Source organism: Lucilia cuprina, chromosome 5 (assembly GCF_022045245.1).
Source record: "Lucilia cuprina isolate Lc7/37 chromosome 5, ASM2204524v1, whole genome shotgun sequence".
In the NCBI taxonomy this organism is placed as follows: domain Eukaryota; kingdom Metazoa; phylum Arthropoda; class Insecta; order Diptera; family Calliphoridae; genus Lucilia; species Lucilia cuprina.
Genome location: NC_060953.1, coordinates 63,461,361 through 63,482,605, shown reverse-complemented (window position 1 = coordinate 63,482,605; position 21,245 = coordinate 63,461,361). Strand labels below are relative to the sequence as shown.

At 31.1% G+C, this 21,245-nt stretch overlaps 4 protein-coding genes across 5 annotated transcripts; 2 read left to right on the top strand and 2 right to left on the bottom strand.

Annotated features, from left to right (window-relative positions):
- Positions 1-321: 321 nt before the first annotated feature.
- LOC111681001 (protein ecdysoneless homolog) lies at positions 322-2,099 on the top strand. Its single transcript, XM_023442718.2, has 2 exons — positions 322-509; positions 587-2,099. Exons 1-2 carry the CDS (start codon positions 452-454, stop codon positions 2,038-2,040), a joined length of 1,512 nt encoding a protein of 503 aa, XP_023298486.2. The 5' UTR covers positions 322-451; the 3' UTR covers positions 2,041-2,099.
- A 2,449-nt stretch (positions 2,100-4,548) lies between these two features.
- LOC111681004 (FACT complex subunit spt16) lies at positions 4,549-10,148 on the bottom strand. 2 transcript variants are annotated; one of them, XM_023442721.2, is made up of 9 exons: positions 9,629-10,148; positions 8,695-8,958; positions 8,331-8,630; positions 7,083-8,260; positions 6,141-7,007; positions 5,799-6,067; positions 5,582-5,729; positions 5,127-5,258; positions 4,549-4,901 (listed from the first exon to the last, which is right to left on the bottom strand). In XM_023442721.2, exons 1-9 carry the CDS (start codon positions 9,695-9,697, stop codon positions 4,706-4,708), a joined length of 3,423 nt encoding a protein of 1,140 aa, XP_023298489.1. In that variant the 5' UTR covers positions 9,698-10,148; the 3' UTR covers positions 4,549-4,705. The 2 variants fall into 2 exon arrangements, with proteins under 2 accessions (XP_023298489.1, XP_023298490.1); XM_023442722.2 differs by lacking the exon at positions 5,127-5,258.
- A 699-nt stretch (positions 10,149-10,847) lies between these two features.
- Positions 10,848-15,749, top strand: LOC111680952 (transcription factor 25). Its single transcript, XM_023442665.2, has 9 exons — positions 10,848-11,185; positions 11,437-11,610; positions 11,753-11,940; positions 12,001-12,317; positions 12,383-12,790; positions 12,859-13,000; positions 13,133-13,456; positions 13,528-13,808; positions 15,150-15,749. Exons 1-9 carry the CDS (start codon positions 11,051-11,053, stop codon positions 15,329-15,331), a joined length of 2,151 nt encoding a protein of 716 aa, XP_023298433.2. The 5' UTR covers positions 10,848-11,050; the 3' UTR covers positions 15,332-15,749.
- Positions 15,750-18,386: 2,637 nt separating this feature from the next.
- LOC111680991 (actin-related protein 3) lies at positions 18,387-21,101 on the bottom strand. The gene is made up of 7 exons (XM_023442709.2): positions 20,892-21,101; positions 20,553-20,733; positions 20,147-20,353; positions 19,977-20,084; positions 19,275-19,811; positions 19,131-19,214; positions 18,387-19,058 (listed from the first exon to the last, which is right to left on the bottom strand). Exons 1-7 carry the CDS (start codon positions 20,933-20,935, stop codon positions 18,963-18,965), a joined length of 1,257 nt encoding a protein of 418 aa, XP_023298477.1. The 5' UTR covers positions 20,936-21,101; the 3' UTR covers positions 18,387-18,962.
- Positions 21,102-21,245: the final 144 nt, after the last annotated feature.

Here is a 21,245-nt window from a genome sequence, read left to right as displayed (position 1 = left end):
TATGGGACGTATTCTGCGAACTCCTAGAGAAGTTGTCTCCTTGATCTGGGTGAATATTTACCAAGTCACTTAAAAGAAAATAATAATATACCAATTATAAACAAACAAGTGCCTAGTCTCTATCTTCTGGCGTAATGAAGTAGGAGTAACGATTGGTTTGCTCGTCGATCTTCGAACTTCGAATTTCCATTTATTGCCCCCGTTAGCGTAAAGTAGAATATTTTTTTTTTAATTTTAGTTATTGGCAAATTTATTTCAATGTAGAAAATATAAACTAAATCTTCTCGCCGGAACGATCTTCTGTCATAACCTAACTTGATGTTCATTTGATTCGAATTCGCTTGTAGTCTGTCGCTCTCATTGCAATTTACATTAATTTTGCAAATTTTATGTCTGTTACAAAGTATCAACACGCAGTTACAATTTCAATACAGTTTAAAAAATTCTAGACATGGAAAATGTTCAACACGAAATAGAACAAGAATCAGATGAAGATTGTGAAGTGTATTGTAAGTATGATAAATAAATACTCTTAAGATCCATAAATCCTTTTCGAATATTGATATTTTATTTTCAAAATATTTAGTTTTAAAACCCGTTAATGAATACAATATAGTGGATAAAATTAAAGAAGCTAATAAGGAATTATTCGGCAATGAACTTGCCGATGACAATGAACTAATGGCTGAAGCACAACAAAATCGTAAAGTTAGTTTTGCAGCCAATTTAGAAGAATATGAACCACAAAATGGTATAAATCTAAGAGAGCTGGAAGACAAATTAGGCAAAGAACCGGAGGAAAATAAGCAAGAAATTGAAATAGAACAGAAATTAGATGTTATAACTGAAGAGGAGGTAGTCAATGATGATGAGGTTAATGATGATGATATAAATGATTGCAAAGCTAATGAAAATTGCGATACTAACACCCAACAAGACAGGGAAGAAGAAAAAGAAGAACCTGCATCTACAGACATGAATGATAATGAATCTAATGAGAATTTAAATGAAGCTCAAGAGCGGCCAGAATCTTCAGCAATTTGTGAAAGTGTGGATGAAAATGTTATACTAGAAGAGATTTGTGAAGAAATACTTGTAATGGATATGGAAAATTATGAAAAGATCGAAGAAGAAAAAGAAGAAGTTACAACAAAATTTGATAGTCCTAGTGCCATGCAACGCAAAATGTTAAAACAAATAACATTCGATTATACCGAGGAAGATGATGAACCGGACAACAAAAGTCTAACTAATCTTTTAATATCCGACAATGAAAATGATCCGAATGAAGACGAAGCTGCTAATGAGGATTACAATTGTAATGAATCTATAAATGAAGACACAGACAACGATGAAACAATTCCCCTAACCCATAACGAATACTATGAAGACGATGAGGAAGATGATAAATTGTCCATAATAGTAGCCTCTTACTTACCCGATGATATGGCCTGTGATAAAACCTCCTTAAACGCATCATCTCGCAAATGCTCACCACATTCTAATAAATCTCGTAAATTACCTTTCAATAAACGTTTTTCATTTCGACGTAAAGCAAGATCCTCAAATGCCATTGGCTCCTGTTCAAATCATCATTCCTCAAACAATCGCCGCTTTATGCCGCCACCCGAAGTAACGGATTTAAAGCTGCATTACAAAACCTGTTGCGAATTTAAAAATGCTCAACAAAAATTACCCAATTATACGGGTTACCTATCAGAATATGGTCTCTCGAAAGAGCAGTTAATTGAAAGAGATCGTAAATTACAGCAAAAACAACAAGGCAAAGAGGTGAATTCATTAAGGTCGACGGAAGCAGATATGCGTAAAATGCATGATAATGAGAGAGCTTTCACAACATGGCTTAAGAACAAAATGCGCTTTCCTATAAATAAAACACGAAATATGTTCGATGTTAAGAGACCATTTGGTCTTAGGAAATCTACAAGTGTGGGTGGTAATACTTTAAATGAGGACACTAAACAGATTTTAAATACTACAAAATATCGTAGTATTAGTGCTAAACTTAAAAGATCATAAATCGATAATATAATATATTTTAATTTACTTACATTTTTACGAGCTTATGTAATCCGCTAATAAAGAAAGTTTGACTTTTCAAAATTTGTTTAATTTTAAAATGAGTTGCGATCGATGTATTGCTTTAATTATATAAAGAATGGGTCAATGTTATGAATACGATGTAATTTTCATTTTTGTAGAGCGGTACAGACAATATGATTGCGAATTTTCTTGAAAGTATTGATACTTCCATAGTTAAAGATCTGACTATGGAAGTACCACTCTCCAGCTGCAAAACGTCCAATACAATATAAAACTCCATGAGCATGCGCAGTTTAGGTAATCAATCAACTTATACGATACTTTTTAATTCTTCCAGGAGCTCAGCTGACTTTAGCAGAGATTGCTTGGTTTTGGGTCTTGAGGGCGGAATCTAAAAATAAATTGATAAATTGATTCTGATGTTTTTGAGTACAAACTGAGTACATGATTTAACTTCACAGTGTTGCCATACAAAACAACAGAGAACGTTACTGTTTGTTATCAAAACATGTTTTATAATAAAGAAGTTGACAATTGTAAATATATTATGAAAATTAATGAAAACTTAAATTTAAAACAAAAAAATATATTGTGAAGTTTTTATAATTTATACTAATCGATAAATCAATAGTTTTTAGTAAAAAATTGTATTAATTTTTTGCATCAGCTGTTTAAACTTTTGCATTTCTTGCTCAAGTTTAAACCACCTCTATTGGACGCTTAAACTAGCAAACAATCCTTAGGGTGAGTTTTTCAGTATGAAGTATTCAAAAACAACTTGCGAAGATTAATTTTAATTTAATCCCAAATCTTTTAGCTAAAGATTGGCCCTGAGTATTCAAAAATAACTTTTAAAGATTAATTTTAATTTAATCCCTAATCCTTCACCTAAAGATTGGCCCTAAGTAATTAACTCTTATGACCTAATGGTTAAGGTATGATCCAGAGCAATTAGGTCGATGTGTATTAATATACTGATCCTTTCTTTTCTCACTATTTGATTAATATGACTAGACCATAAGTTCTGACTCAATCATATTGTCTTGTAGAAACGTGATATCGGTGCCTCTCGATACTCTTATGAGGAAGACTTTCTTGCACTATTGATAGATCTTTAGGGCGGAAATTTACGATCCAAGTTAGAGACATCGTTTGATCTCTATTAGGCCTGAAGTAATATGAGCGCTATCGATGGAGAGTGGGTCTGTCTAGAGGGCCCTGTGGCCAAAACTTTATATGGGTGCTATCAAAATACTTATAGTACTGGATATAGGCAGTGTTAGACTTCTGATAGGGATTCTAACTGGACACTGCTCAGTTAGAACCTTTGTCAGTAAGTGGGACAGTAGTATACCGGACTAATACAGGTTATGCGAGGATGAGAAAGAATTACAGACAATCGAGCATATTATTTGCCAATATCCTAGGATACAGAACTGAAATGGCTAGGGAATAGGTTCAATGAAGAACTGGGGAATATTGCGGGACTTAACCCTCGCAGTCTACTAGATTTTGTCAAAGGTTTTAGTCACTTCTTTGTATGGGCTTTCTCTATTATGTATAATTATTTATCTATATTCTCTATACCTATTTTCTTTCTTTCTTGTGTTGTTGTGGCGTTTTGGCTTCTTGAAGGGAATCACAAAGGTTCCGAGTGGATATACACGGTTTTTGCGAGGTATAACCCCAAACCTAACCTATCGAAAAATGTAACGGTGTCGACAGAGTTTATGATTAGACTTATCGATAACTTAGGTATTTTATGTAGGGATTGCCAAGATCTTCAGTGGAGTTGAACTGTAGAGTTGTTGTTGTAACAGTTCGACTGTGGCCAATAGTGCTTTCCTGTAGAAAAACTTTCGGTTGAACCAGCAGTTGACAATCTTTGGCCGAGTATGACTCGGGTCATTCCGGAGCGAAGATCCAATTGTCGTGGGAACGCAACCGTAGAGTAATTGGCAATGATGGAAGTTTCGATAAATTTTGATATATAAAACATTTGTCTCCAAACTATTGGGCTTCTTTGATGTGATCTTCTAGAATTCTTACCTTTTTCCGTATATTCTAAATAAAAATTTTCTATAAAAATAAAAAATATCTGTAAAAATTATCAGTAAAAAAGAGAAATTTTATGATTGTTGGTTAAAAATAATGGATTATAAAAATTAAACTATTTATAATGTATTTTTTAAATAATTATTCTCTTTTTTATTGTATGATTTTTGTTCTTTTGTAATCAATAAAATTTTCTTAGAAAAAAATGAAGAGTTAATCTTAAGGATGACAGCAGATGAAAGAGAGGATATTAATAGAAAAAAATATAATCAATTAACAAAGAATTAAAAATGCCTTATTTATTACTTTGCTTAACAAGAAACAAAATTTTTTTTTTTAGAAAATAAATCATGTATTCAAAGAAAAAACTTAAAGAACATAAATATATTGTTGTATATTTAAACAAAATTATAATGAAAAATTAAATCGTATAGAAAATTTACACACAAACTTAAAAAGTTTATATTTTAATTCTTTTAAAACAGACAGAATTATAGATATTTTTAAAGGTAAACACTGATATTGGGGAAGGAGAAAGGAGAGTGAATATTAAAAAAAACGTACAATAGAAATGAGGGAAAATTAATTAATGACGGGATTTTTTCGATTTATGATGACCACCATCTCGACTATCATCCCTTGAACGTTTGTGACTACTGCTACTGTGGCTGCTGCTATGATGATGACGGCTCTTATCACGATCCTTATCCTTGTGCGAAGAGGAATGATGTTTATCACGACTACGATCGTGATGTTTGTCCTTGTGAGAAGATTTTGCAGGGCTGTTGTGGGTTAAAAAAGAAATTCAATCATAAGAATGGTTTAAATTTTTTAAAAAATTTAAGAAAGTTCAAATTTAAATATGTACATAATAATATAATTAGTGTTCAAAAATTTGGATCTTTTTTTGTGTTTTGGCCAATAGTATAAGTGTGTTTGTTTGAGGAGATTAGGATTTAGTGATAATTCTTTAGATTTTCATTTAAAACATCAAAAATTACACAAACCTATTTGTTGAGGCGGAAGTTGAATTAGTATTTTTTGAAGTTTTCTTTAGGGTTGCATGTGCCGAAGACGACGAGTGTGTTGAGGATTTATGTTTCTTATGATTTTGTTCTTGCATCGCTCGATCTCTGCGACTTTGTTTTTTTTTTTTTTTAAGACAAATACAACAAGTTACAATGTTTATAATTAGCACAATTATATTAATAATAGTGAAAAGATTTTGAAAATTGAAAAATTTAAAGAATCAAAATGAAAGAAAAAATTGTCCAATTTTAAATTAATAAATTGTACTTGTAAAGACTCAAGAAGTAGATTTCATCATTTTTAAAAAAAAAAAATTAAATGAATAAATTATTATTTGTTAAACAAATAATATTAGATTTAAACGAAAACAAAAACCAAATGCAACACAATAATATAAAATTAAAATAAATTGAAATAAAAATTAAACATTTACCTGTGTTTCGAACTTTTAGAATGTTTAGAATGATGTTTGCCATTTGATTTAGGATCAGAGCCACTGTATTCATGATTACGATCTTCTTCGGCCGCTTCACGTTCCAAATCGGACCAATCTTTGCCAGATTCTTCATCAGAACCTAGTTCTGCAAAAATAAACACAAAAAAAAAACAATTAAAAAACCAAACAAAGTCATTTAAAATCTTAAACTTACCATCACTATCATCACCACTCTCATCTTCTGAGGCTTCTGAATATTCGGAATCTTCATCGGATTCAAAATCAGACTCCAAATCAGTGGGTTCATAAACTTCATCTTCTTCGGATTCGGCTTCTTCAGCTTCACCCTCACTGCCAGATTCAGGATCCAAGAAAGACCAACCGCCCTGCTCGAAAAAGCCCTCCGGATCATCGACAATGGTTTTCATAATCTTGGCCCAATTCAGGGACTGTATACCCTCAGTATAACGTATATCGCAAGAGCTTTAATTAAATAAATTATTTAGTTTAAAATTTGTCCAAATTTTTTTTGTTATTTAAATAAAAATAAACTTACTTTAACCATTCCTTAACATGATCCAACAAATTCATTGGTATAGCATTAACCATGGCCACTTTACGATTATAATCTTTGAAAACAAAAATCATATCAAAATTTCTCAAATGGAATTGTACACGTTCAAAATGCACCAATTCCACATCATCCAAAGTGATAACAAATGGTGGCCATTCAGTGAGATTAACCAAACTGCCAGAGGTGGGCTGTAGAGTAACCGTACTGCGGAAGGGAGCACCTGGGAAACCCAATTCACGGAATGGTGTATCGAATTCAACCTGCTGTTTGGTCATCGATTCAACTTTTTCGCAAAAACTCTTAAATGCTGTCTTCAATTTGTGCCTCAACTCACGTTCGGCCTGTTCAGCGGCCAAATCATCACGATCATGCATATGTTGATGTTTACCCAAATCGGTGGTTATTTCACCCACTTCTGTATAAAACTGTACATCGACATGTTTCTTCTTGCCAAACATAATGGCATGTTTTAAATGAAAATGTAATAGAATAATCATTTCGTTGTCACACGGTTGAAAGAAGGCGCTTTTGATGTTGTTGTATAGAATATCAACCTTATCACCACGCACCGATATGTAACGGAAACCATTGGTATGGGCTTCCAAACTGCCGGTCATACGTTTAGTGACGATATTTGGACGTATATACAAATCCTTGAGTTTAGGATTACCTTTGTTTTGCGATAGTATCAAAGTGTCCTGTTTGACAAGATCCTCTTTTTCACGTTCTTCAGCTTCACGAGTTTTGAAACGTTTCTGTACATCTTTGATGAGACGGAAAGCGTTGTTAAGATTTGATGAAGGAGCCACTGCCTCGCCATGATCTTTAACATTAGAACTGCGATAAGTGCTGTAAATTAAAATGAAGTAAAATAATATTTAGTTTTTATAGATTTATACAAAAAAAATATATCTTAGAACTTACACTTCCTTAACAAAAGTAGCTTCTGGATTAGGATAAATTCCACCCTCATTACGACCCATGGTGGCTCCTGGGTGAAAGAAATTAATACGTAGATATGTGTATTCTCCCTCCACTGATTGTGAAATATTTTTAATGGTGGAGATGTGAAAGGGTACGGGTATACCAAAGATGGGCATAATAACAGTCTCGTATTTTTTATCTACATATAATTTCAAATCCTTAACCTCGGGTTCACGCGGCATTTGACTCATTGACTTATAGGAGGCAGTATTTTTGCGTACCTTTTCCACTTCTTTCGAATCACCCTGTTTGGATAAACGTTCCTTGGCCTTTTCATTGAGCAGTTGAGCCAATTCTTTTTGATGTTGTTTGCGTTTTTCCTCTGTATTCGTTTCGGTTCGCAATTTATTTTCCAAAACAGCATTACGTTTGCTTCTACCCAAAATTTCGGTACCTTTATCCTCCTTAACTTCCTCCTTTTCATCGCCATCCTCTTCTTCGCTGTCATCTTTGATGAAAATACCAATATTTTTGATTTTCTTCTTAGAAGGCGTCATAATACTGGCTGGTGCTTGATCACCCACCAACACGGTATCACCTATGAATAATGCATAGGTTTTTGCCTCTTTTTCGCTGGCTTCTGTATTAGTAAGATTGGATATACCAATGTTAACATTGAAAACCATATTCTTTTTAACTTCGGCCTGACATTTGGGACCTATAATAATGGAATTCTCGCGGAATTCTATACCCATAGCAAAACCAAAATTTTTCGTAACACTATCCAATAGTTTGGGTTTTTCTTTCTTAACATAATCTGCCGCATGCTGATAGATCTCACTTAGCTTTGCTCCTGGCTTAAGCATTTTCAATATCTCCTCTTGTACATTAACTAAGAAATTATAATTTTCCTGCATTTCTTCGGTGGGATTAACCAAAAATGTACGTGAAATATTTGAACAATACGATTTGTAACGGGCACCCAACGAACAAACGATAGCGCCAAAATGTAAATGATTTTTATCACTTAAGGCGGAAAATTTTAAGCTATAAGCTCCTCCAGACTGTATAATAGGGGGATAACACATTTCCAATAAAGACGAGTCCACGCCAGTTACATATTTTTTGTCTGTTAAGGCTGATTCTACACCTTCTGAAAGCTTGGCATGTTTAACTTTCTAAAAGAGAGAAAAAAGTAAAAGTATTAAATAGAAATTGAATTTTATAACAAGATAATTTCTAACAAACCTTGTCTGAATCTATAATATCCATAATTTGATCCTTTAAATACTTGTTAAAAAGATCCACAGATACCAAAGAGGCCTTGCGTATATTATTTATTTCTGGCTCATCTTTAGGACACATTATGTATGCTATGGCTCCACTTATATCAATATTTTCAAATGATTCCGATTTCAATGAAGATTTCCAAGATTCACAAAACTCTCCCGGAAAACCATCTTTACTAAAAACACCCAATTTCTTACCGCCCTTGGATGATTTGATAATTTCCTTGAGTTTAACAAAATTAGCTTTATCCTTATCATTCTGTTGAAAAAGAGTTTTATTAGAAGAAGTTTTCCTCGTATGTTTTCTTTAATAGATAACTTACTCTGTCTCGCGTTAAAAGTTTAATCTCTGGAACACCCTCTATTTTACAATTTTCAATTTGTTTAAGAAATTCTATTTTCTTTTTACCGGTTAGAAAATATATACCATCAGCTGCGAATAGTGATATAGTATCGGTAAGTTCATAGCCTAAAAGCCAAGTTTGTAATGCTGTGGATTTTGAATATACAATGTCTTCATCCACACCCACAACCGACATAATACAATCCACGTTTTTGAGAGCATCATCGTGGCTTATGGTAGGTGTCTGTTAAAAATAAAATTAAAAAAAATATATTTTTAATGACAAATTTAAGATGCAATCCATGGAAAATTTCTGAAGCGAATTGATCTGGAAATTAAAAAAATCTCTTCTCCCTAAATTATAAAGTAATTTCGAAAATTCCATTTTTATATTTGAAAATTTTGAAAAAAAAAATAGAAAATATTTCAAAATTTTTAAAAAAAAATTACATTTTTTGCAAAATTCTGTTAATTTTGGAAAAAAATTTCAAATTTTTTTAATAAAAAAACACTACTTTTTTAAAAAAGTTTTTGCTTAATATTTAAAATTCTACGGAAATTGTTTAAAAATACGCATTTAATTAAAAGTCACTAGTAGAGCAGGAACTTATATTTTAGTTAAAATTATAAAAATTTTAAAAAAGTTTAAAATTTTATAAAACAATAGTTAAATAACTTTTGAGTTTATAATTCTCTGTGCTAAATAATTTAGCGACAAAATTGTTCAGCATCATTTGATTTTACACAAATTGTATGAAAACTCACACATACACCAACACACAAACATTCCACTGCCGTCCCTCAATGGGATGTAAAAAAGTGGGTCTATCATTTTTCTTTACCAATTTCACAATTATTTTCATTAGTTTATGAAAAATTGTTTAATAAATTTATAGATAATATGGAAAACTTACATTCCATTCGTCATAAAGACGCTTTATTCGTCGCAAAAATGTCTCTTTATCCAGCACAATGTTAGACATGTTGTTGCTTGTTGTTCAGCTTCTTTTTTTATTTCCTTCTTTTATGAAATTCACAATTATCACTGCAGTTTTTGCAAATCTCAATTTTATAGCAAAAGTAAGAAAATTCCAGATTTTCTTATGAGTTTTGCCGGAAAAAAGGCTTAAAGCCGATATTCAAATCAAAATTATTATCCACTAAAAAGTTCTTTTGTAGACAATTATTTTCACAAACTTTTTTTTGTACGCTGCCTGATGCACAACGACACAAAGAGAAAAACACGCAGAATATACGAATGACAGCAATAGCGTGTTCAAAACGATGAAATGGCAAAGTTGTATAAAAAGGGTAGAAAATTATTAAATTGACAATTTTTGTGGTTTTGTAAGAAATTTTAATAGAATAATTATTTTATATTATAGAGTTTTTGGTTTTTCATTATTTTCCAAGTTAACCGGCGTTTATTTTTTTATGTTTTTATTATTATAACTAAATTAAGACTGCCTAGTGTGTGTACTTAGGTAACACTTTTTAGATTTAAAACAAATATGGCGCACATGCCGCATATTTTTGCACAAGAAATCCCGCCAAAACAAAAACAGAGAAATATTAAAACAAAAGATAAATCAAAAAATAACAACAACACAATATAATGTCATGTCAAAACTAACAGGGTGTTTAAGAATTTCATTTTATTTTGAAATATTGAGTGTTGCGGAAAAAGTAAATGGCCCAGTTGGGATTTTATGTGAGAATTTTAAACGTTTTGGATAAATAATTATAAAGTTAAAAAAATTTTCTTTATATTTTTTAAAATATTTGAAAATCTTGTATTTTAAATTTTTAGAAATATATCAAAAAATTTAGATTTTTAGAACATTTTGTAAGGTTTTTTAAACAATTTCAAAAACCTTTGTTATTATTAAAATTCTCTCTCGAAATTTTGCTTATATAAAAATATTTTCAAATAATTTTTATTTTAAAAAAAATATTTAAAAATTAAATTTTCATTTACATCAAAAATATATAATTATTTTTAATGTCGTATAAAAATGTTTACGTATTACCCTGTTGTTATAGGTTTCATTTACTACCCTAAAAATACATCTCTGCCAAAGAGTCGGCCAAAATATTTTTATTTTTTCTCGCTCTCCACATATTCGCCCCATAATTTTTTTGTATTATTTTCTTGGACCACGAAGTCTCTGATAGATTTTGAGGAATTTATGCAAAAAATCAAAATAAACATTTTCCCTCATAATTTATAGACAAAAAAGCAACAACAGCAACAAAAATATTGATTTATTGTAGCAATTAAATTGCAACAAATTGTATTCGTCAGCTAAAATAGCAGAGAAAGATATCTGATTAAAATGTCCTCAAGAGTTCTTAAGAAATTGCAAGGTGGTGATTTGGAATTGCAAGATAATGAGGAAGATGATGAGCAGCCAAGTGAGGACGAGGAAGTGGAAACTCAACGGGCCAAGAAAAATAACTTTTTTGATTTGGTAAGTTTCCATTACACATGAATACTAAATAAAATTATATTGATGGTTTAAACGTGTGGGTGGTTGATTGGTAGTTCGTATGGTTAGTTGTTAAAAGATTCAGTTAGTAATGCTGATTAGTTTTTTCTTGTTTGTTTTTATATTATAGAGAAAAACTTTGTTATTAAACTAGGTTAGTCAAACATCCAGCCATATGTCTGTTTCTATTATATTGTTAAATTTTGTAATTTTCTTTTCTGTACCTTTTACAGCTGAATCAACAGAGTCTATCCGAAAGTGAAGTTAAAGAAGATGATAATGAAACTGAACATGCATCAGCGGCCAATAATTTGCCTGCTGGTCCCTCGGCATCCAAGAAGAAAAAGAAGAAGCGCAAGAAGAAGTCCAAGCATACGGGAAATCATATAAGTAGTGAAGATAATGAAGTAAGTTTGAGAATTTTCTTTGTGGTTGCTTGTATTGTATATTAAAAAATCTAAAAATAAGACAAATATAATTTGGATTTATATCAATATGTATGTAGGACCAAATTTTTAATTTCGGAATTATTTAAATTATTTTTTTTAGCTCACTGATAAATACATCAGTGATATTGATCCTCTACTAAACAAGGTGTGTGATGCAGCCGCACAAGATCCCAAACTGGCTATACCACGTATAGAAATCGATAAATCATTGTTTGCCGTAGAGCTAAAAAATCTAAATCCACAAAATGAAATGCGTCGTACATTCGGCAAAAGAGTGGTAAAAATCGAGTAAGTTTTAGAAATTTGAATTAATTACAAATTTGTATTCAACTATATATTAAACTATAGAAATAAACGTGGACGACAAAAGTTGACTTTAAAATCAACATATATGGTAACGGCTAAGGAATCATGGCCACCAGTAACCAAAAATATCATAACAATGAGACCAATGCCAACACCAGATAATGCGGGCACAAGTCAATCTTCCACTATCGGTGGCATTGATAAAATACATTGGTTTGCTTTCGAACACAGTCAATACTATCAAAGTGTACAAAATCTATTTTTGTCGGCTTTAGAAAGAACCGATTCAGATTTTTTGATAAATCTTATAAGAAGATGTCCGTATCATGTGGATTCTCTTATACAATTAAGTGAATTATGTAAGTTTTGAAATGAATATAAAGAGATAGTGTAATTAATAATATTATAATTGAATTTTGTTTAGGTAAAATGACCGAAGATTTCTCTTTGGCCAGTGAACTCATAGAACGAGCGGTTTTGGTCTTAGAATCATCACTACATCCTAGTTTTAGCTTAACTAATGGCAATTGTCGTTTGGACTACAAACGTCAGGAGAATCGTTCTATGTTTGTGGTGTTATTTAAACATGCTCAATATTTAGAGGCTCGTGCCTGTTGTCGTACAGCATTTGAGATTTCTAAATTGATATTAAGTCTTAATCCCGACGTTGATCCATTAGCCATGGTATTGATAGTCGATTATTATGCTTTGCGTAGTAAACAGTATAATTGGCTGGTGAAATTCTATGAGGAATATGATGTCATACGTAATTTATCACAGCTTCCCAATATGGCCTATTCATATGCTTTGGCTTTGTATTGTTTGCAAGGAGGTGAGTGAGATTTTAAATAAATGTTTAATAGTTTAATTTTATGTACATACATATGTTCCTTTGAATAGAATGTGAGAAGGCCGATAATGCTTTACAATATGCTTTGCTCATGTTTCCGGGAGTTTTGAAACCTTTGTTAGATGAACTGTCTGTGCAAACCGATAAACGTGTCTTGGGCTGTTCTTATTTCAATTCAGAAGTTTCGGGAAGGTAAGATTAAATTATTATCTAATCATTTAATAGTCAATAAGACTAGCCCCTTAAACTAATTAATTAACTAGTAAATGGACTTATAAAATGCAATTGCATTAATCAATTAATTTCAAACTTTCATTTGTGCAGTCAATCTCCAGCTCTTCATCAATTGGTATGTCTTTACATCTGCCGAGCCAAGGTGGTATGGCGTCAAAACAACCTGTTACCTTGGTTGGAGCGCAATGTTAATACTGCCTTAGATCGCATTGATAACAAAGACGAAGTTATACAAGAGTATAGTCAAAAAAGAGCAGCCCGTTATGTGCAACCACCAAGACCCATATTAAGACATGTTATACTTTCCGATTACAAAGAGAAAGTACCACTGGCACCATTTATAGCCAAAGAAAAAGAAGCCATTATGATGTATGATCCCTTACCTCCAGTCGACTCAGTAAATTGTTATGAAAGGTAAACATAAAACTTATATTTTAAACAATACTTATATCAGTATATTTATAATGGTTTTACAAATATTTTAGGAAATCCTCCTCTTCAAGTAGTCCTACTACCGCCAACAATCCTGTTTCAATGTTTTTACGTTCTCTTTTGCCCTCATTTAATCTTAATAATCCAGGAGGCGCTAATCCAGCCAATGCAGAGCAACAACAGCAGCAACAAGAAAACGTGGTAGCTAATGTTGAACAGGCTGCCGCACGTGTTGCTCAGGCCGGTGGAGGCAATAGAGTAAACGATGAAGTGGCCGAAGTCGATCGTCATTTGCAAGCTCTTAATATGAATTTGGAAAATGCGGCAGTAGAAGGTAAGTCTTATAAAACATTTATATTTTTATACCCTTCACCATCTTGAAAAGTTTGTTATTCCGTTTGTATATAAAAGTATAAAGTATATATATTCTGGATCCTTATAAATAGCGAAGTCGATTAAGCCATGTCCGTCTTTCTGTATGTTTGTTGAAATAAGTTTTAAGAGGACCCCAGATATTGGTGAGATCCGAATCTTCAATAATTTTGTTAGACATATTTTCGGGAAGATCGCTATTTAAAATCAGCAAAATCAGTCCATAAATAACGGAGATATGAGCAAAAATCCGAGACAACCTCTGAAAATTTCATCAAAAATTGAGATTTTTATTCAAGCTCAGACAGAAATTGCAAAACACAAAAACAAAATACATAATCATACGGTAAATTTTGTTATTGTACTCTTGTTTATAAAAACAAGGCAGAGCGAGAGCAGCCAGGCAGCAGAGCGAGAGCAGCCAGGCAGCAGAGCGAGAGCAACACTAGTGTGTTGTTATTGGCTAGAAATATGAAATTAACTATATGGAGCCTGGCTTTACTTAGATGCCATAAAAGGGAACTTTTTGGTACTTTTTTGTTTTTCAAAGTGTACTTTTTGAATTTTCCATAATATTGAACCTAGAAATCTTAAATTAAGTATGTAAAGTCTGTATTAGGTGAGAACCCATAAAAGGGAACTTTTTGAATATTCTATAATATTGAACCTAAGAACATGAAATTAAGTATGTAGATTCGGAATTAGATGATAAGCCATTAAAGGGAATTTTTTGGTACTTTTTCGTTTTTCAAAACGTACTTTTTGAGTTTTCTATAATAATGAACTAAGAAACATGAAATTAAGTATGTAGAGCCCGGATTAGTGGATATTTTGGTACTTTTTCATTTTACAAAAGGTACTTTTTGAATTTTCTATAATATTGAACCTAGAAACATGAAATTAAGTATCTAGAGTCGAAATTAGATGAGAACCGGAAAAATTTAACTTTTTGGTACTTTTGTTTTTTCTATAATATTGAATCTAGAAACATGAAATTAAGTATGAAGAGTCTGAATTAGTTGAGAACCCACCCATAAAAAGGAACTTTTGAGTATATTTTCGTTTTTCAAAAAAAGTACTTTTTTGAATTTACTTTAATATTTAGTCTAAAAATATGAAATTAAACATGTTGAGCCCGAAGTAAGTGATGTAAAAGAGGAGTTTTAGATACAGACTTTTTTAACACAGTATGGTGAAGGGTATATATGATACGGCACAGCCGAATATAGAACTCTTACTTGTTTTTTATAAATTAAGGAAAATACTAAGAAAATAAAGTTTAAAATATAATTATAAATTTCAGGTGCTGCTGAGGGCACAGAGGCTGGTGCTTCATATCGTGAGTTGACTCAGTCTCTTACCAATATTGTCGATGCTATGCGTGATTTTTTGCAAGATTTCCGCTTGGCTTCTCAAACTCCACTACCACCAGAAAATGAAGAATTCGATACTACCGATGAAGATACAAGTGACTACTTTGGTTAAAAAACAGAAATACATAGTTTCAGAATATTTTTCGCCCTCAACACAAATTTTTACAATATAACTAAAGGCTTTATATAATTATATACATATGTGTATCTTTAAAATACTTAAAATAAAATCTTTAAAAAAGATTACAACAAAAAACGTGTTAACCTTAGCCCGTATGCCCAAAATTTTTATAAGAACAAATAACATCCAACTTTTGCAATTGATGAACACTTAATATTTGGAACAAATTAAAAACAACATCCGCAACAAATCTAAAACAAAATTCCCACTACAAATTTGTTATCGATTTTTTAAGAAAAAAAAAACTTAAAATATAAAATAAAAATTTTCACTGAAAATCAAAATATTTATAACAAAAGTTTAAACTATTTTCCACTTAAAAATTGTTAATTAATGAAATGTTAATCAATATACAATATTTTTCTTCTAAATGTAAAACATTATTTTATATAATTATTGAATGAAAAAGTCATATTTTTTATTTTTAAAAAATTCATTATAGGTACCTATATGAAAAAAAAACATTCACGTATAAGTACATATATTTATTTGGTGTGGTTATTTAAAAGAAAACTAATAAATACATACGTACATATTTATTACGCTTAAAAATAAACTATTTTTCATTTTAAAGGTTTTATATTCGTATGTGCCGAAATACAACTTTATAATACTATTGAGTAGAGTTCTATAAATCGACTTTCGAACAATCGACTTTTTGTCGAAAAACGTCAAAGTCGACTATTTTGTTTCAAAAAGTCGATAACTCGACTATCGTCTATGAAAAAAGTCAAAAAGTGACTTTGTAAATAAAAGTCGAAAAAAAACCTAAAAAAAGCGAAAATCGAAAGGTCAAAAACTCGAATAGAGTAGAAAAAAGTCAATAATATTCATAAACTTTAAAAAAGTAGAAAAAAGTCAAAAACTAACATATTCGGAAAAACTCGAAAAAGTAAAAAATAGTCGAAAACTCGAAAATAGGAAAAAATCAAAAATAGTCTAAAATTTAAAAAAAAAATGGAAAAAAGTCAAAAACTCTAAAACACTAAACAACTCTTTAAAAATATTCGGAAAAAAAACTCGAAAAAAGTAAAAAATACTCGAAAATAGTCAAAAAGTCAGAAAAAGTCGACTATTTATAAAATACTTTTAACTAAATGAAAAAAGTCCAAATTCAACTTTTAACTAAATCCAAAAATCGAAAAGTCGACTTTTCGTTTCAACTATAGAACACTACTATTGAGAAATATACAGAAAGTACTAATTGAAATACGATAAAGTGCCATAAAGTTTATTCTTATAAATCCCCCTATTATATAAGTCGTTGTCGACACCAAGTCGACGTCGACAACTTGAAATCTTTTTTAGTAGTTAAAATCAAGATTGGGTCTACACAACTCATTTTCTGTCGACAGCAAATTTTACGACGACTAAAAATTGGTTTCGACGTCGACTTAATGTCGACAACCGACAAAACAGTCGGTACCAAAAAGTCCTCTTTTACTCACACTTTGAGTTCAACATGCTTAACATGTTTTTGATTCAATATTATAGAAAATTCAAAAAAGTACCTTTTTGAAAAACGAAAAAGTACCCAAAAGCTTTCATTTTATGAGTTCTCAACTGAATCAGACTCTACATACTTAATTTCTAGATTCAATATTATAGGAAATTCAAAATATACCTTTTAAAAAACAAAAAAGTAACAAAAATTCACTTTTCCCGGTTTTCATCTAATTCCGCCTCTACATACATTAATTTTGTGTTTCTAGGTTTAATATTATATAAGATTCAAAAAAGAACCATTTGCAGAACGAAAAAGTACCAAAAAATCTCCATTGATGTGTTCTCGTCTAATCCGGGCTATGCATACTTAAATTCATGTTCCTATGTTCAATATTATAGAATATTGAAAAAGTTCCATTTGAAAAACGAAAAAGTACTGAAATGTTTCCTTTTATGTGTTCTCACCTAATTTCGAATCTACATAATTAATTTCATGTTCCTATGTTCAATATTATAGAATATTCAAAAAGTACCTTTTGAAAAACGAAAAAATCCCCTTTGTAAAACAAAAAAGTACCAAAAATTTTACTTTTTTGAGTTCTCACCTAAATACGACTTTACACGCTTAACTTCATGTTTCCAGGTTCAATATTGTAGAAAGTTCAAAAAGTATCTTTTCAAAAACGAAAAAGTACCAAAAAGTTCCCTATTATGGCTTCTAATTTAAGCCAGGCTTCACATAATTAATTTCCTGTTTCTAGCCAATAAAAACACACTAGTGCTGCTCTCGCTCCGCTACTCTTGCTTTGCTGCTCTCGCTCTGCCTTGTTTTATAAACAAGAGTACAAAACAAAATTTACCGTATGATTATGTATTTTGTTTTCTTGAGTTTCTGTCTGAGCATGAATAAAAACTCTGAGGAAATTTGTAGAGGTTGTCTGGGAATTTTGCTCATATCTCCGTTTTTTATATACCAATTTCGCTGATTTTAAAAAGCGATCTTCCCGAAAGCACGTTTAACAGAATTATTGGAGATTCGGATCTCGCTGATATTTGGGGTCCTCTAAAATCTGATTTCAACAAACATACAGGCAGACGGACATGGCTTAATTGACTACGCTATCTATAAGGATCCAGAATATATATACTTTATTGGGGTCACCTTCGTGAAAAGGGTATAAAAATATATTGCGAAGTCCTTATTGTGTATACTTATCGTTAAATCAAACATTTTAATGTTTATTTTAATAAAAATTGTATTAATTTTTGCATCAGCTGTATACACTTTTGTATTTCTTGTTAAAATTTAAACCACCTCCATTGGGCGCTTAAACTAGCAAACAAAATTAGCTGATTGAGTATTCAAAAACAACATTTGAAGATTAACTTTAACTTAATCCTTCACCTAAAGATTGACGCTTAATGGTGTTAAAAATGTAACACAGCATGCTAATGGAAGTTAAATTTCAAAATAAAATGCTGATTAAATTGGTAAGTCTTGGTGAACTGTTATTAAACATTGCAATTAAAAAACAACACATCTTTTTAATAATGATTTCCAATAATTTCTCCAACAGATTAAATCTGTCGATATTTTTATTTTTCTTTTTAATATATTTTTAAACATGAATTTTTTGTTTTGCTTAGGATTTAAAAAACGTTTTTATTATTGAAATTATATACTGGAGAAATACTTTCTTTTGTTTTTATAAAATTGTATTTTTTTTCTTTTGGCCGAATTAAATGTTTCATTAGAGAAAAACTTTGTGTATACAATAAAAATTAAGAAAAACAAAAATACTTATAAACAGGCTGAGGAAAATGCATTTATATAAATGATGAAAATTGTCTAGACAAAAGACACAACTGCTTAGTTAAGAATATTTAAAAAAAATATTGGTTTATAAAAGAAGTTAACTTAGAAATACAAAAGAATTAAAAGTAAATAATTTTTGATAACGAAATAATAATAATAAAAAAGAAAACAATCTTGTTGTGTTAAAATACCAAATATGTTATAATAAACTGTTTTAAAAAGCAGGAAAATCTGTTATTAATGTTATAAAAACCAATTCACAGTAAAATAAATAATATTAGATGTGTGTGTAAAATGTGATTATGTCATAGTACCAAAGACAGGATTGTGACGACAAATACCAGGTCCATATTCTTCGTAAGCAGCTTTTGTATGACAAACCTGATAGAATTCAGGCTAAAAAAAACAAGAGAAATTTAAAAATATTTAATAAAATACTTTTGGTGTGGCAGAATTAAAAATACTAACCGTTGAAGCTAACATACTGCCACCAAACCAAACAGCATAACGTTGCATATGATGTGTAATAACTTGTACATCAATGGGTTTTGGCTGCAAGAAAAGTTTATAGTTTAGAAAGAGTGTCCATTTTTGGGTTAGTTAATTAATTACCTTAATTCTACCCTCCGATAGATTTTCACTAATACGCAAACGTGTATCGACCGAACGTTTGATATCACGCTGCAAACGACGTCCAAAATCTTTAAACATTGTAGAGCCACCACTTAAAACAATATTATTGTACAATGGTCGTCTCACATCAATGGGACAATTTTGTATGACATTATCAACAATCTCCGATAAGGGTATAGTAAAATCAGGATTCGAAAATTCCGGATGGAAGAATATTTCTGGACCCAAGAAACGTTCGTAGCCAACATCAACAGTGAATGGTGATTTTGTGACCGAATTGATGCCCGTATAGTTACGTATCCATTTGCCCGGCTCCGTATCATATTTAGCAAATTCTTTGGCAATGTCGGGGCAAATGTAACAGTGTTTCTCTTTAATAGCTTTGGCAGTTTCTAAACTTTGTTCGGGTGGTATACCAACTTCACGTTCGCGCAATAAACTCTGTATGAAGGAGGTTATATTGCGACCAGCAATTGGTATATGTTTAATGCATGAACCGATAACATAGCCTTCAGCCTGAAATTGAAAATTGCAATTTTTTATAAAATTTTAGGTTTAGATTATGGAACAATTGAAGCTAGTAAGCCACAGCCATATTGAGCGAACAATGTTGGCATACGGACGGAAGTGTAACATGATTTACATATGTAGTTTACATATTCATCACAAAAAACAACTTACCACTGGAATGACATGAGTAACACCATCACCACTATCAACAACGATGCCAGTGAGTGTACGTTCCTCGACTGGTCTGGAAGCCCAACTCGCAGCCAAAGCTAAAACAGCCTAAAAATGAATTATAAATAACTTTTCCTTTCTTCCAAAATCTATGTATTTAAAACATATACCTGCACAGCAATATAAAGACCAGGAACATTAAAAGTCTCAAACATAATTTCAGCAGTATACTCGCGATTTTCGGGAGTATTTAATGGAGGTTCAGTAAGTAAAAAATGATGATCTTCAGGTTCGGCTCTTAAGTATTTAAAAATGCATTGTTCCAAAAAACGTTCCATCAAATCCCAATCTTCCACCAAACCATGACGGACTGGGTACTATTTTATTTAAAAATAGAGAATAAAACAAAAGAAAATATAACGATAAAAATGTGTAAAAATAAATAAAGCGATTACACACAAACTATAAAAGAATAACAGTTTAAAGATAACAATTGATTAGTCATAATCAATATCAAAAAACAGTCATTCATGGAAACGAACAAAAACATTAGAATTTTAAGCATTCATTAAGTACCTTGACTGAATAGCCAGTGGCATCGAAAGCCTCATCGCCTATATAGAAATCCAAATCCTCAATACCTTTTGTTATGCGTCTGGTATTGGTGTCACCCACACGAGCTGACTCTTTGATGGCAATAGCCGAGGGAATTATAAATTGTGGTTCTTTGTTGCCAGCAAATCCCAATTTTGTATAGCTGCAAATCATATAAACGAAGAAAAAAAATCAATTACATTTCAAGTTTCTTTTGCTTTGTCCCAGTTTTTCCATAAAACAAATGAAAATGTTTTTCTTGTACCCCCCATAATTTTTCGCAAGTTTTATGGGAAGAAAAAAAAACATACACACACTTACCCGGTGCCTACATCAATCACACAAGCCGGTAAACGGTTAGCCATTATGTTTTTTATAATATTAACTTAATACTTTAGTTAGAATTTATCAACTTATTAAATAAATTTTGCTTTTTATTTAATATTAATGAGGAATTTAATAAATTTTTACAACCACACCTCGACCGAATATTAGATGTGTCACGAAAAAAACGAATTTCTACTGCTCCAACTTCGCTGCAGTCAATTTTTTTCTTGCTTAAAGATAAAATGCCAAACAAAAGAGAATTGAGAAAAATATAAAAGCGAATTGAAATGTCATACAAATAATATGTAGAGTTGTATTTGGTAAATATAGTTCAAAAATCAAAATATC

Excerpts from the sequence above, each read along its gene's own strand:
- LOC111681001 (XM_023442718.2), top strand. The coding sequence starts at position 452 with ATGGAAAATGTTCAACACGAAATAGAACAAGAATCAGATGAAGATTGT. Across the intron at positions 510-586 it reads TGAAGATTGTGAAGTGTATT|TTTTAAAACCCGTTAATGAA; the intron begins GTAAGTATGATA and ends CAAAATATTTAG.
- LOC111681004 (XM_023442721.2), bottom strand. The coding sequence starts at position 9,697 with ATGTCTAACATTGTGCTGGATAAAGAGACATTTTTGCGACGAATAAAG. Across the intron at positions 7,008-7,082 it reads GCTACTTTTGTTAAGGAAGT|CACTTATCGCAGTTCTAATG; the intron begins GTAAGTTCTAAG and ends TTTAATTTACAG. Across the intron at positions 5,259-5,581 it reads TCTAAAAGTTCGAAACACAG|TCGCAGAGATCGAGCGATGC; the intron begins GTAAATGTTTAA and ends AAAAAAACAAAG.
- LOC111680952 (XM_023442665.2), top strand. The coding sequence starts at position 11,051 with ATGTCCTCAAGAGTTCTTAAGAAATTGCAAGGTGGTGATTTGGAATTG. Across the intron at positions 11,941-12,000 it reads AAAAGAGTGGTAAAAATCGA|AAATAAACGTGGACGACAAA; the intron begins GTAAGTTTTAGA and ends ATTAAACTATAG. Across the intron at positions 12,318-12,382 it reads TATACAATTAAGTGAATTAT|GTAAAATGACCGAAGATTTC; the intron begins GTAAGTTTTGAA and ends AATTTTGTTTAG.
- LOC111680991 (XM_023442709.2), bottom strand. The coding sequence starts at position 20,935 with ATGGCTAACCGTTTACCGGCTTGTGTGATTGATGTAGGCACCGG. Across the intron at positions 19,215-19,274 it reads TATCGGAGGGTAGAATTAAG|CCAAAACCCATTGATGTACA; the intron begins GTAATTAATTAA and ends CTTTTCTTGCAG. Across the intron at positions 19,059-19,130 it reads GCAGTATGTTAGCTTCAACG|CCTGAATTCTATCAGGTTTG; the intron begins GTTAGTATTTTT and ends TGTTTTTTTTAG.